The sequence below is a fragment of the Chiloscyllium punctatum genome, chromosome 1 (assembly GCF_047496795.1).
Source record: "Chiloscyllium punctatum isolate Juve2018m chromosome 1, sChiPun1.3, whole genome shotgun sequence".
Classification (NCBI taxonomy): Eukaryota; Metazoa; Chordata; class Chondrichthyes; order Orectolobiformes; family Hemiscylliidae; genus Chiloscyllium; species Chiloscyllium punctatum.
The window spans coordinates 75,224,159-75,236,631 of record NC_092739.1 but is presented as its reverse complement, the minus strand read 5'-3'; the positions used below and the strand labels follow the sequence as shown (position 1 = coordinate 75,236,631).

Genomic DNA, 12,473 nt, shown 5'->3' with positions numbered 1-12,473 from the left:
AATGTAGGTTATGAATTATATGTAATCTGCACCACGAAATGAGCTAAATGTTTGGAGAATAGAGAACATAGTCTAATTAGGAATGCATTGTGTAGTTGAGTCTGAATTTGGCAATAGCATACTATGGATTTCAGCAGCAAAGAGGGTCATGTCCTGAAGGTGGACGTAGATCCTCTTTATGGTGGAGAAGTTATGTGGTCAGGAAGTCAGCTTGTGTCATTTTGATGTCAAGATTGCAAAAACACTGGTTCAACCTTAGACCCTGGACAGTGAATGAGAGGAAATTGATAGAAGGCTAGAGGTAGTGATTTTGGAACATAGATAGAAATGAGCATAATATGGCCTTGTGAATCCTTACTCCATCATTCACTACAATTATGGGTGATGTTGGGCTTCAGCTCTAATTTCTTATCTGCTCCCCACATCCCTTAACTCCCTCATAGACAAAAATATATCTATCTCAGCCTTAAGTGACTTCATTGATTATCTGTCCACAGTCTCTGAAGGGAAGAATTTCAACGATTCATATTGTTTAAGTCAATAAATTTCTGCACCCCTAACTCCCAAATTGTTGGCCCCTTGACCTAAAGCTGTGCCCCTCCCTTCTAGATTCGCCAATCAGGGAAACAAACTCTTAGTATCTATCCTGACAATCCCCCTTTGTAATGTTGAATCGTTCAATGTGATCACCTCTATTCTGCTTAATTCTAGAGAAGATAGATCCAATTTCAAGGAAATTACAGATAGTATTATATTCGATAAAAAGGCATTTATGATGCAAGTGTTACTAACAAAATTGAGTTTTATAAGTATTTTAGAAATCAGCAAAGGAACACCAAAACATTAATTAAAAGGGGAGAGAAAGGTTATGAAAGTAAACAAGCCAGTAAAATAAAATGTTCTAAGAGTTTTTACAAGTTTATAAAAGAAGAGAGTAGGTGAACATTGGTCCCTTCAAAGCATAGGCAGGATAAGTCTGCAATGTTTTTAAATAAACTATGATCATAGTGGGAAAGACTGCTTTCCGATTATTGGTGCTGGATTGTCATTTCTCTACACCACCTTTTAAGCCACATACTTAATGCTTTCATTTGTATTAACAAGTGCCAATTTCTTGTGACTCAGGTAATAATTCAGAGATGATTACCTCTGTGGATCTTCTTTCTAATTTAACCTCCAGATGCTCATACTCCCTCAGCAGGAGTTCTTTCTTCTTCCTATCTATAACATGGTACCCACTTGCACCTTGACAACTGGATCCAAGTTGTTCCCTCGCACAAAGGGATATTTTACCCGACACTATGACAGCAAAACAACCTTTTGAGATTTAAACTTTCTGATGCAGAAAGCAGTATCTATCCCTCTAACTATACTGTCCTCTGCTTCTGTTACATTCCCTTTCGTTCCCTGCACCATGTTCAGTTAGCTCATCTTTGCAGACCACACTTGCTGCAAGAACCTCAAACCTGTGGGACAATTATTGGGGTTAAAATTCTTTCTCTGGTGCCTTCTGGATCTCTACACGTGTTACACAGTCATCCCTTCCTGTCCCTTATCACAAGTCTAAGAGGTGTAACTCTACTGGAAGAAAGTGTCCAGGTAACCTCCCACTCCCTGGTGCATCATATGTCATTGAGGCAAGTTTGCCACATACAAGACTGAATCTTAGACAGGCAATTAATGAAAATTGAGCTGTAGAGTCATGATGATGGGGATCTTGGCAGTGTTTGAAGACTGGTGAAGAATTATTACTCATGTCATTAGCACATGTGTAAGCTGATCACATTCCTTTGGCTGTTTTGGAGCAGTACGTGGAGGGGCAACAGTACATCAGTGGAAGAAATGTGGGATGAGATAATTGGGCCCTTGCTAGAAATATTCTGACAACGTTCAGTAGGTTTGAGTGGAACCAAGAGAAGGCAGCCAAGTTACATTGAACATTGGGAGAGGATCACTTGAGAAGGATGGTGTTGACCATATCAGAGACTGCAGAGGATTTGGGGAAATTTAAAAACATGGGGAGGAGAAATCCCTTAGAGGCAACAAATTGAATGTGCCAAATTATTCCTGATGTTGAAGGTGGAAGATAAGAAACTTAATGAAAAGAATAGGTAGCGCAAAGTAGAAGCGAGAGGTTGCCTTTGTTCTTCAGGATTATTCTGGAGCAGTGAGTATTTTTAGCATTGAATGAGGTACAAAAGCACCTGATAGTTTTTTAATACATGTCTGATTTGTGTACCAACTAACTTATTACTAAACTCGGACATTGCTTTGAAGCCAAACACTTATTTTCTTTAATATATATAATCCTAAATCTAAAAGTGTTTCCAATATAATATGACTGACACTGGGTGATGATGTTGTTGAAAACTGATTCTTTTTTTCTACAGAACATTCAGAAAAAATTCTGTGCCATAACTCATGATTCAGTCAGTCATCTGGGGGACAGTCTACAGAGGATTGGGTCAAAGTTCAAGAGCTCATTAGAAGTAATGATGATGTGTTCAGATTGTCCTACTGTGTTTGTGGATGCTGAAACTGTAAGTTTTTTTAGACTTTTCCTGTAATATTAATAACAATTGTAAAAACATGGTTTAAACTAATTTTATGCATGTAATACTATGCTATTTTTATTATAGAATAGTTACAACTTAATCACATTCATTCATATAACTGTATTCCAGAAAATGCATGATGCGATTCTTAAAACTAATGCTTCAAAGTAGTTTGCTATTCATTTTTATGAGCAGCCTTCTGATATTTCATAAATTCGAAAATCAAACATAATATTCTCAAGTTACTTTCTTTATCTTTAACTCTTCACCGGTTGGTCGTGTATTGGGGAGCGTCAAACTGACGAATGATGATGTGAAAATCTAGCACTTGTACTAAATCAAGTGATGACTACAGATAATGTTTAAATACAAAAATGCTTTGCAACTGTATACCTTGGAAATCACCAAAAGTTAGCTGGAGCCTGTTTACAGTAGCAAAAGTAACATTTTGATTATGATGATGGCAATCTGCAAAATTAAATTCTGTTTTTAAAATCCCACTAATTTTTTTTGTTTTGTTATTTTCATTTTTAAAAAATCTTTCTTCCCTATTTCTCCCTAACCTCATCCAGAGATGTGACAGGATTATGTCCATGCATTACTCAACATAGGAAAGTCCACACAATCAGCCTCCAGTCTACCACCAGTGTCATTGAATTGGTCAAGGAGAGTTGCCTAGGATAATTTACCTCTTTTCTTGATTATGGGCACAAATAGAGGAACCAGAATTACAAACACAGAATTACAGTGTTTGAGCAATTCTGTTTATCAGTCTCTCCAGCATAAATGTACATGTTAAATTTTAATATATATTTAATATACATTTTGAATATAAATTAAAATTTCTAAAGTTAACAATTTTTGTTTGTTTCATACAGCTTGTTTCATGTGGATTGTTAGAGACTTTAAAGTTTAGTGTATTGGAGCTACAAGAACACTTGGATACCTACAATGCCAAAAGAGAGGGAGCTGAGCAGGTAAGTTGTAGAAACCATCCTTTGCTTAAATCAGTCAAAACAAAGTGGCAATTGTGGCGATCTTTACAGAGGTCACACTTGCTCTGATGTTGAGATGAAGCATTTAAAAAGTGTGGAACGTTGAAAGTAAAAGAAAACGTAATACAGCAGTTTCCTTTCACATCTCTTTCTACTGTTAACCTAGTAAATATGTTCCAGAACACCTTGGAATTGCTAAATGCAATGTACGTTTATCGTATCGTTGTAAAGAATTTCTCTACTTTTTAGAATGCAAATTATTGGGAATATGCAGTGGAATGAAAACTTAGAATGATGTAAAATTTGAGAAGCAGTAGTCTTGGTTTTATTTATAAAATTTGTTCTGCCTGTACGAACTAAAGAAAAATTTAGATAACGTTTCAATTTTTTCGTAATCCCAATCCAAAGGAAGTGTCAATTGAAAATGGTGCAAATATCTTTTGCCCTGATAGTGCAGTTCCTCTTTAGGATCACAGGAGTTCAGATTTAACGCTATTGTCATGCACCAAAAGAAAAAGTGTATGGTGGCTATTGTAAAGAGTCAAAGCATTTGTCCTGAGTGAAAGTAAATGCCAGAAAAATAAATAACATGCCCAAAAGCGTGGTAAATAAGATTTAGATCAGGACACTGGGGAGATAGTGATGCAGTGGCAGTGTCACTAATCTACTTAGCTAGAACACCTAGCTATTGTTCTGGTGATGAGAGATTGAATGCCATCGTGACAGATAGTGAAAATTAATTTCAATGAAAACTAGTTTGGATTAACAGCTAACTTAATGACGACCATATAACTATTGACAATTGTCGTTAAAAACTGATCTGATTCATTGTTGTCCTTTATGGAAGGAAGTGTGCTGTCCTCATCAAGTGCAATATTGTATAGCATTTTATGTATAACAGTGACTATGTTGGATAATCCATAAAAACAGTTGTGTGAATAACTATGTAAGATTCAGTGCTCCTGTAGAAAGATACACGGGCTTGCTATTTCCTGTTCATTAATAGCTCACATCTGCAGATCTAAAATTTTGAAATCTTACATAAAACTAGCCTGCACCTTTTAAAAAGGAGATCCATTGTTGTCAAAGCAGGTGCTGGAAGTTGTGCATGAATTTAATCTGCTCTCAGAAACAGTGAGAATTCACAGCATGTGGGAGACAGTAGGTTCCAATGTTTTGGGATACTCCATTGAAGTTCTTGATAGAGGAGGAGTGATCTGCAGGGGTTAAGAGGTCCTCCAGATATTGGTCAAAAGGTAATTAGAGCAGATGGCCAAGGTGGAAGTCATGACAAGGAAGCAAGCCCCAAGGACTTGACTGTGATGCTGAAAGTTCAAAAATCTCCTGCAAGTAGTCAAGGTCAGTGAATATGTCTTAAAATGTCACAGTCAATCAATGACTGAATCATCAGCTTTAGGCACCACTCACTGTCCCATGTCTGCCGGGGACAGGACTCATCCTTATTATCATTCACACTGCTACTTACCTGACACCCACATCTCCCAGCTTGCATACACCACCAATAATTCAATCACAAAAACTACATCACCCAAGTAGATTGTACAGCACTAATTTCCATACTTTAATCTCTATCCAGACAAGATGGCACACATCTTAAGCAGCAAAAGCTATGCTGAAGGGGACTTGTACACCTGCCCCTGTGGAAGTTGTGGTGCTAATTACATTCACATGTTTGTGGACCCATTCATGCTGAATCTACTTTTGCTATTTCCATTGCAGCACAAACACAGTCACTTATCTTGTAGGGGAAGTTTAGACAGTTTATAACCGTATGTGAATTAGTGTGCAAAGGAGCTTGCATTGTCACAGCAATTCAGTGATCTTTCCACCAGCAGCCAGAGGAGTGGCAGTGCCTCCTTGGAGCACAACCGATCTGTCCTTGACTTTGATTATAACCTGATTTTAGTATTATATATTTTAGTGTTACGTTCTTGTGCCCTGTTGAGGCATAATAGATAGAGAGCATTGAAGATGCACTTTTGTAAGAAGTCTGAACATCTTTGTTTCTGAAGGAACTTAACTGGTATTACTGAATCTAAGAATATAGAGAATTCCTACAGGCAGGGAGAGGTCATTTGGCCCATGGAGCATGCAAAGTGCATCCCATCCCCATAACCCCATACAGGGTTTTTACCATAACTAATTGAATCTGGTATTGTGTAACGAACCAGAATTGGTCAGAGACCTCGACGTGAAGGAGCCATTGGGAAGTAGTGACCAGAATACATTAAGCTTCAATCTGCAATTTGAGAGGGAGAGGGTACAGTCGGAAGTGACAGTACTTCTGTTGAATAAAGGGAACTATAGAGCTATGAGGGAGGAGCTGGCCAAAGTTCAATGGTGCAATACCTTAGCAGGGATGACCGTGGAGGAACAATGGCGGATATTTCTTTGTATAATGCAGAAGTTGCAGGATCAGCTCATTCCAAAAAGGAAGAAAGATCCTGGGAGGAGGCATGGGTGGCCGTGGCTGACAAGGGAAGTTAAGAAATATATAAAGTTAAAAGAGGAAAAAGTATAACATAACAAAGATAAGTGGGAAAACGGAGGACTGGGAAGGTTTTAAAGATCAACAGATGATTACTAAGAAGGAAATACGCAGAGGAAAAATGAGGTACGAAGGTAAACTGGCCAATAATACAAGGGAGGATTGTAAAAGCTTTTTTAGGTATGTGCAAGGCAAAAAAATGGTTAGGACTAAAATTGGGCCCTTGAAGACAGAAACAGGGGAATATATTACGGGGAACAAAAATGGCAGAAGAATTAAATGGGTACTTCAGATCTGTGTTCACTGGGGAAGACACAAGCAATCTCCCTGAGGTAACAGTGGCTGAAGGACCTGAACTTAAGGGAATTTATATTTGCCAGGATTTGGTGTTGGAGAGACTGTTAGGTCTGAAGGTTGATAAGTCCCCGGGGCCTGATGGTCTACATCCCAGGGTACTGAAGGAGGTGGCTCGGGAAATCGTGGATGTGTTGGTGATTATTTTCCAGAGTTCGATAGATTCAGGGTCGGTTCCTGAGGATTGGAGGGTGGCTAATGTTATACCACTTTTTAAGAAAGGTGGGAGAGAGAAAGCAGGAAATCATAGACCAGTTAGTCTGACTTCAGTGGTGGGAAAGATGTTGGAGTCTATTATAAAGGATGAAATTACGGCACATCTGGATAGTAGTAACAGGATAGGACAGAGTCAGCATGGATTTATGAAGGGGAAATCATGCTTGACTAATCTTCTTGAATTTTTTGAGGATGTAACTCTGAAGATGGACGAGGGAGATCCAGTAGATGTAATGTACCTGGACTTTCAGAAAGCTTTTGATAAAGTCCCACATAGGAGGTTAGTGAGTAAAATTAGGGCACGTGGTATTGGGGCAAAGTACTAACTTGGATTGAAAGTTGGCTGGCTGACAGGAAACAAAGAGTAGTGATAAACGGCTCCATTTCGGAATGGCAGGCAGTGACCAGTGGGGTACCGCAGGGATCTGTGCTGGGACTGCAGCTTTTTACAATATATGTTAATACTATAGAAGATGGTATCAGCAATAACAGTAGAAAATTTGCTGATGATACAAAGCTGGGTGGCAGGGTGAAATGTGAGGAGGATGTTAGGAGATTACAGGGTGACCTGGACAAGTTAGGTGAGTGGGCAGATGCAGTTTAATGTGGATAAATGTATGGTTATCCACTTTGGCAAGAACAGGAAGGCAGATTACTACCTCAATGGAATCAGTTGAGGTAAAGGGGCAGTACAAAGAGATCTGGGTGTTCTTGTACACCAGTCAATGAAGGTAAGCATGCAGGTACAGCAGGTAGTGAAGAATGCTAATAGCGTGCTGGCCTTCATAACAAGAGGGATTGAGTATAGAGGCAAAGAGGTGCTTCTGCAGCTGTACAGGGCCCTGGTGAGACCACATCTGGAGTACTGTGTACAGTTCTGGTCTCCAAATTTGAGGAAAGACATTCTGGCTATTGAGGGAATGCAGCATAGGTTCACAAGGTCAATTCCTGGAATGGCGGAATTACCTTACATTGAAAGACTGAAGCGACTGGGCTTGTATACCCTTGAGTTTAGAAGACTTGAGAGGGGATCTGATTTGAGACATATAAGATTATGAAAGGATTGGACACTCTGGCAGCAGGAAACATGTTTCCGCTGATGGGTGAGTGCCGAACCAGAGGACACAGTTTAAAAATACGGGGTAGACCAATTAGGACAGAGATGAGGAGAAACTTCTTCACCCAGAGAGTGGTGGCTGTGTGGAATGCTCTGCCCCAGAGGGCAGTGGAGGCCCAGTCTCTGGATTCATTTAAGAAAGAGTTGGATAGAGCTCTCAAAGATAGTGGAATCAAGGGTTATGGAGATAAGGCAGGAAGAGGATACTGATTAAGGATGATCAGCCATGATCATGTTGAATGGCGGTGCAGGCTCGAAGGGCTGAATGGCCTACTCCTGCACCTATTGTCTAATGCACCTAACCTGCACATTCCTGGACGCTGCAGGACAATTTTTAGCATGGCCAATTGACCTAATCTGCACGTCTTTGGACTGAGAGGAATCCAGAGCACCCAGAGAAAACCCATTTAGGTACTGACATAAGGTCCAAACTCCACACAGACAGTCTCCCATAGCTGAAATCAAACCTACATCCCTGGTGCTGTGAGGCAGCAGTGCTCACCACTGTGCAACCCTATCTGGGGCAGGCCTGAATTCATTGCATTTATACAGGAGAACCAATTGAAATATGTACATCAGGAAAGAGGCCTGCAGCAAGTGGCTGATCTATTAAAACTACATTAATAGTATGAAGGTACAGCAACCATTGAGCATAAAATAAGGAACCCAATAATTTAGAATACTCAAAGCTCTTGGACATCTGCTGTTTGCGTCGTTGCTTCAGTTTAGCTGAAGAAAATCCAGGCTCTAAAGAGGGTCCAAGTGAAATATCAAAATCTATATTTATCAGCAATCAGGATGGCTCCAAAACTTAGTAAGTTAATTCAGAGAATGGTGTGCCTAGAGGGCACATGAATCGAGATATAAATGATGAAAGGATTGGATGCAATCCAGTTTTGCTGCATTATTTCAAATAGACAAGGATGGTGGAATTCAAGGTCATTCCTCCAATAAAACCTGTATGCAAAGTGTTCAGTGAGCTGCCAGGGAATATTTCTTTGCAGAGCCACTACAAACTGCCAGGATATGGTGAAAGGAAATTGTTTCAGTACTTTGAAGAAAACCTTGACACATAACGAGTCATGTAAAAAAGGAGGGAACTGCTAACGGCTCTGCAGTGAATCTTGTAATCCCCATATAAATGCATCTGAGCTTTGCATCACCTCAAATTCTCTAAGGTTTCCAAACTATGCACCTCAACTGGCACCTTGATTGTGACAGCCTTCCAACCTATTTTTAAAAAATATTTTCTAACCAACCTGTTCAGAGACATTTTTACACATCTCTGGAGCAAATGAAATTTGAACCCAGGCCCTCTGTCCCAAAGCTAAGATACACTGCCACTGCCCCACTAGAACTTCCTTGCATCTCATACGATGATGTTTTCCAACATGGTGGTCAACTCTGCCTGTTGAGATTCAGGAGTCCCACTGTGACAAGGCAGTTTCTACTGTATTTGCTGCAGAGGAAGGTAGTGAGCTGGGAACGTTCTTAATTAGGTCTGTTGGTTCATACTCATTGGTTTAAATTTAACAGCTTCATACTGAACATGTGCGAATTGACAATAGAAAATTCCTGATTGGTTTGAGAGTAATAGTGCTGTAGTGGAATTTCTGATTAAAGCCAAGCTTAATTACATGGAAGATCCAAGCAAAAAGACTTTGAATACGCGGAAAACTAGTTAAGGTCAAAAGTCCAATAAATTGCTAGGCAGTGCTCCAGTGACTGGTTGTAATATTGTCAGAATATCCCAGGTACCCTTTTACACAGGAAATGCTAGGGACTTGGATGGAGGGATCAAAAGGTAAGAAATCCATGAAAGAAAACAACTCAATTGAAATCAAAGGTGGTGAACACATCACAGATTCTAATAAACATTGGAGAGATGGATGGAACTCACTTTGAGTTGTTCTCCAGGAAGTACATGCATTGTGAAACCTCTAGACATCCTAGAAAACTTGCCTGTCTTGGCAGAGTTGGATATCAACCCACTGTAAAGTAACTTAACAAAGCCCTGACTCGCTTGCATTAGGCAAAGCTATGTGTGATGTTGTGCAACCTGAGCTCATCAAGTATAGGAAGCCATCACTCCAGTATTATCTACACACCTTTTGGTGTTTCTTCTAAAGGGAAGGGCCTACGCCCCAGGTGATGGTGGTGACGGTCAGTTAAACAATCAAATGGATTGGGAGCCCACTGCAAGTCAAGTCTGAAGCATTTGCAACAATTTCAGGCAGAAACAGTAAGACAATTCAACCTTCTCATGAGGTTCCCAGCCTTAGAGATGGCAGTCTTCAGCAACATTCCATCTAAGCTGCCTGGCCACTGGGAGATCCTGGGCACACCAAATTAACCGAGGCATTGGAACAACCACAGAAATTGCTGGAAAAACTCAGCAGATCTGGCAGCATCAGAACTGTTCAGAGAGAGGGTCACTTGACCCAGAACATTAACGCTGATCTCTCTCCACAAGTGCTGCCGACCTCGGAGAGTCATAGAGATATACAACATGGAAACAGACCCTTCGGTCCAACCTGTCCATGCCGACCAGATATCCCAACCCAATCTAGTCCCACCTGCCAGCACCCGGCCCATATCCCTCCAAACCCTTCCTATTCATATACCCATCCATATGCCTCTTAAATGTTGCAATTGTACTAGCCTCCACCACTTCCTCTGGCAGCTCATTCCATTCACGTACCACTCTGTGTGAAAAGTTGCCCTGTAGGTCTCTTTTATATCTTTCCCCTCACACCCTAAACGTATGCCCTATAGTTCTGGACTCTCCAACCCCAGGAAAATGATTTTGCCTATTTACCCTAACCATGCCTCTTATAATTTTGTAAACCTCTGTAAGGTCGTCCCTCAGCCTCCGACACTTTAGGGAAAACAGCTCCAGCCTGTTAAGCCTCTCCCTATAGCTCAGATCCTCCAACCCTGGCAGCAACCTTATAAATCTTTTCTGAACCCTTTCAAGTTTCACAACATCTTTCCAATAGGAAGGAAACCAGAATTGCATGCAATATTCCAACAGTGGCCTAACCAATGCTGTGTACAGCCGCAACATGACCTCCCAACTCCTGTACTCAATACTCTGACCAATAAAGGAAAGCATACCAAACGCCACCTTCACTATCCTATCTACCTGTGATTCCACTTTGAACCTGCACTCCAAGGTCTCTTTGTTCAGCAACACTCCCTAGGACCTTACCATTAAGTGTATAAGTCCTGCTCAGATTTGCTTTCCCAAAATGCAGCACCTCGCATTTATCTGAATTAAATTCGCATTTACCTGAATTAAACTCTATCTGCCACTTCTCAGCCCATTGCCCCAACTGGTCAAGATCCTGTTGTAGTCTATGGTAACCCTCTTCGCTGTCCACTACACCTCCAATTTTGGTGTCATCTGCAAACTTACTAACTGTACCCGCACCTCTTATGCTCACATCCAAATCATTTATGTAAATGACAAAAAGTAGGGGACCCAGACCGATCCTTGTGGCACTCCACTGGTCATAGGCTTCCAGTCTGAAAGACAACCCTCCACCACCACCCTTTGTCTTCTACCAGACAATTTTCTGATTCAGTATGTGGATTCACTCGATCTATCCTGTCTATACCTTACAAATGCTTCCTTCTTTTTCTTAACCAAACCCTCAATTTCTTTAGTCAGCCAGCATTCCTTATACCTCTCAGCCTTTCCTTTCACCCTGACAGGAATATACTTTCTATGGATTCTCGTTATCTCATTTCGGAAGGCTTCCCATTTTCCAGCCGTCCCTTTACCTGCGAACATCTGCCCCCAATCAGCTTTCGAAAGTTCTTGTCTAATACTGTCAAAATTCATCTTTCTCCAATTTAGAATTTCATCTTTTAGATCTGGTCTATCCTTTTCCATCACTATATTAAAACTAATAGAATTATGATCACTGGCCCCAAAGTGCTCCACCACTGACACCTCAGTCACCTGCCCTGTCTTATTTCCGAAGAGTAGGTCAAGTTTAGCACTTTCTCTAGTACGTACATCCACATACTGAATCAGAAAATTGTCTGGTACACACTTAGAAATTCCTCACCATCTAAAGCTTTAACACTATGGCAGTCCCAGTCGGTGTTTGGGAAGTTAAAATCCCCTACCATAACTACCCTATTATTCTTACAGAAAGCTGAGATCTCCTTACAAGTTTGTTTCTCAATTTCCCTCTGACTTTAGGGGGTCTATAATACAATCCCACTAAGGTGATCATCCCTTTCCTATTTCTCAGTTCCACCCAAATAACTTCCCTGGATGTATTTCCAGGAATATTCTCCCTCAGCACAGCTGTAATGCTATCCCTTATCAAAAATCCCCCTCCTCTCTTGCCTCCCTTTCTATCCTTCCTGTAGCATTTGTATCCTGGAACATTCAGCTGCCAGTCCTGTTCATCCCTGAGCCATGTTTCTGTAATTGCTATGATATCCCAGTCCCATGTTCCTAACCATGCCCTGAGTTCATCTGCCTTCCCTGTTAGGCCCCTTGCATTGAAATAAATGCAGTTTAATTTATTAGTCCTACCTTGTCCCTGCTTGCCCTGACTGTTTGACTCACTTCTGTTCTCAGCTGTACCAGTCTCAGATTGATATCTTTCCTCACTATCTCCCTTGGTTTCTTCACCCCACCTTACAAGTTTAAATCTGTTGAGCTTTTCCAGTAATTTCTGTTTTTGTTTCCGATGTGCAGTCCTTTC

At 40.7% G+C, this 12,473-nt stretch overlaps 1 protein-coding gene across 13 annotated transcripts in view; it reads left to right on the top strand.

Annotated features, from left to right (window-relative positions):
- Positions 1 to 12,473, top strand: part of fryl (furry homolog, like) — a 467,472-nt gene that overhangs the window by 413,998 nt on the left and 41,001 nt on the right. For all 13 annotated transcript variants that reach the window (XM_072569022.1, XM_072569030.1, XM_072569038.1 and 10 more), the window contains 2 exons: positions 2,391 to 2,540; positions 3,434 to 3,532. In XM_072569022.1, the coding sequence (XP_072425123.1) occupies positions 2,391 to 2,540; positions 3,434 to 3,532 (249 nt within the window). The remainder of the gene's footprint in view (positions 1 to 2,390; positions 2,541 to 3,433; positions 3,533 to 12,473) is intronic.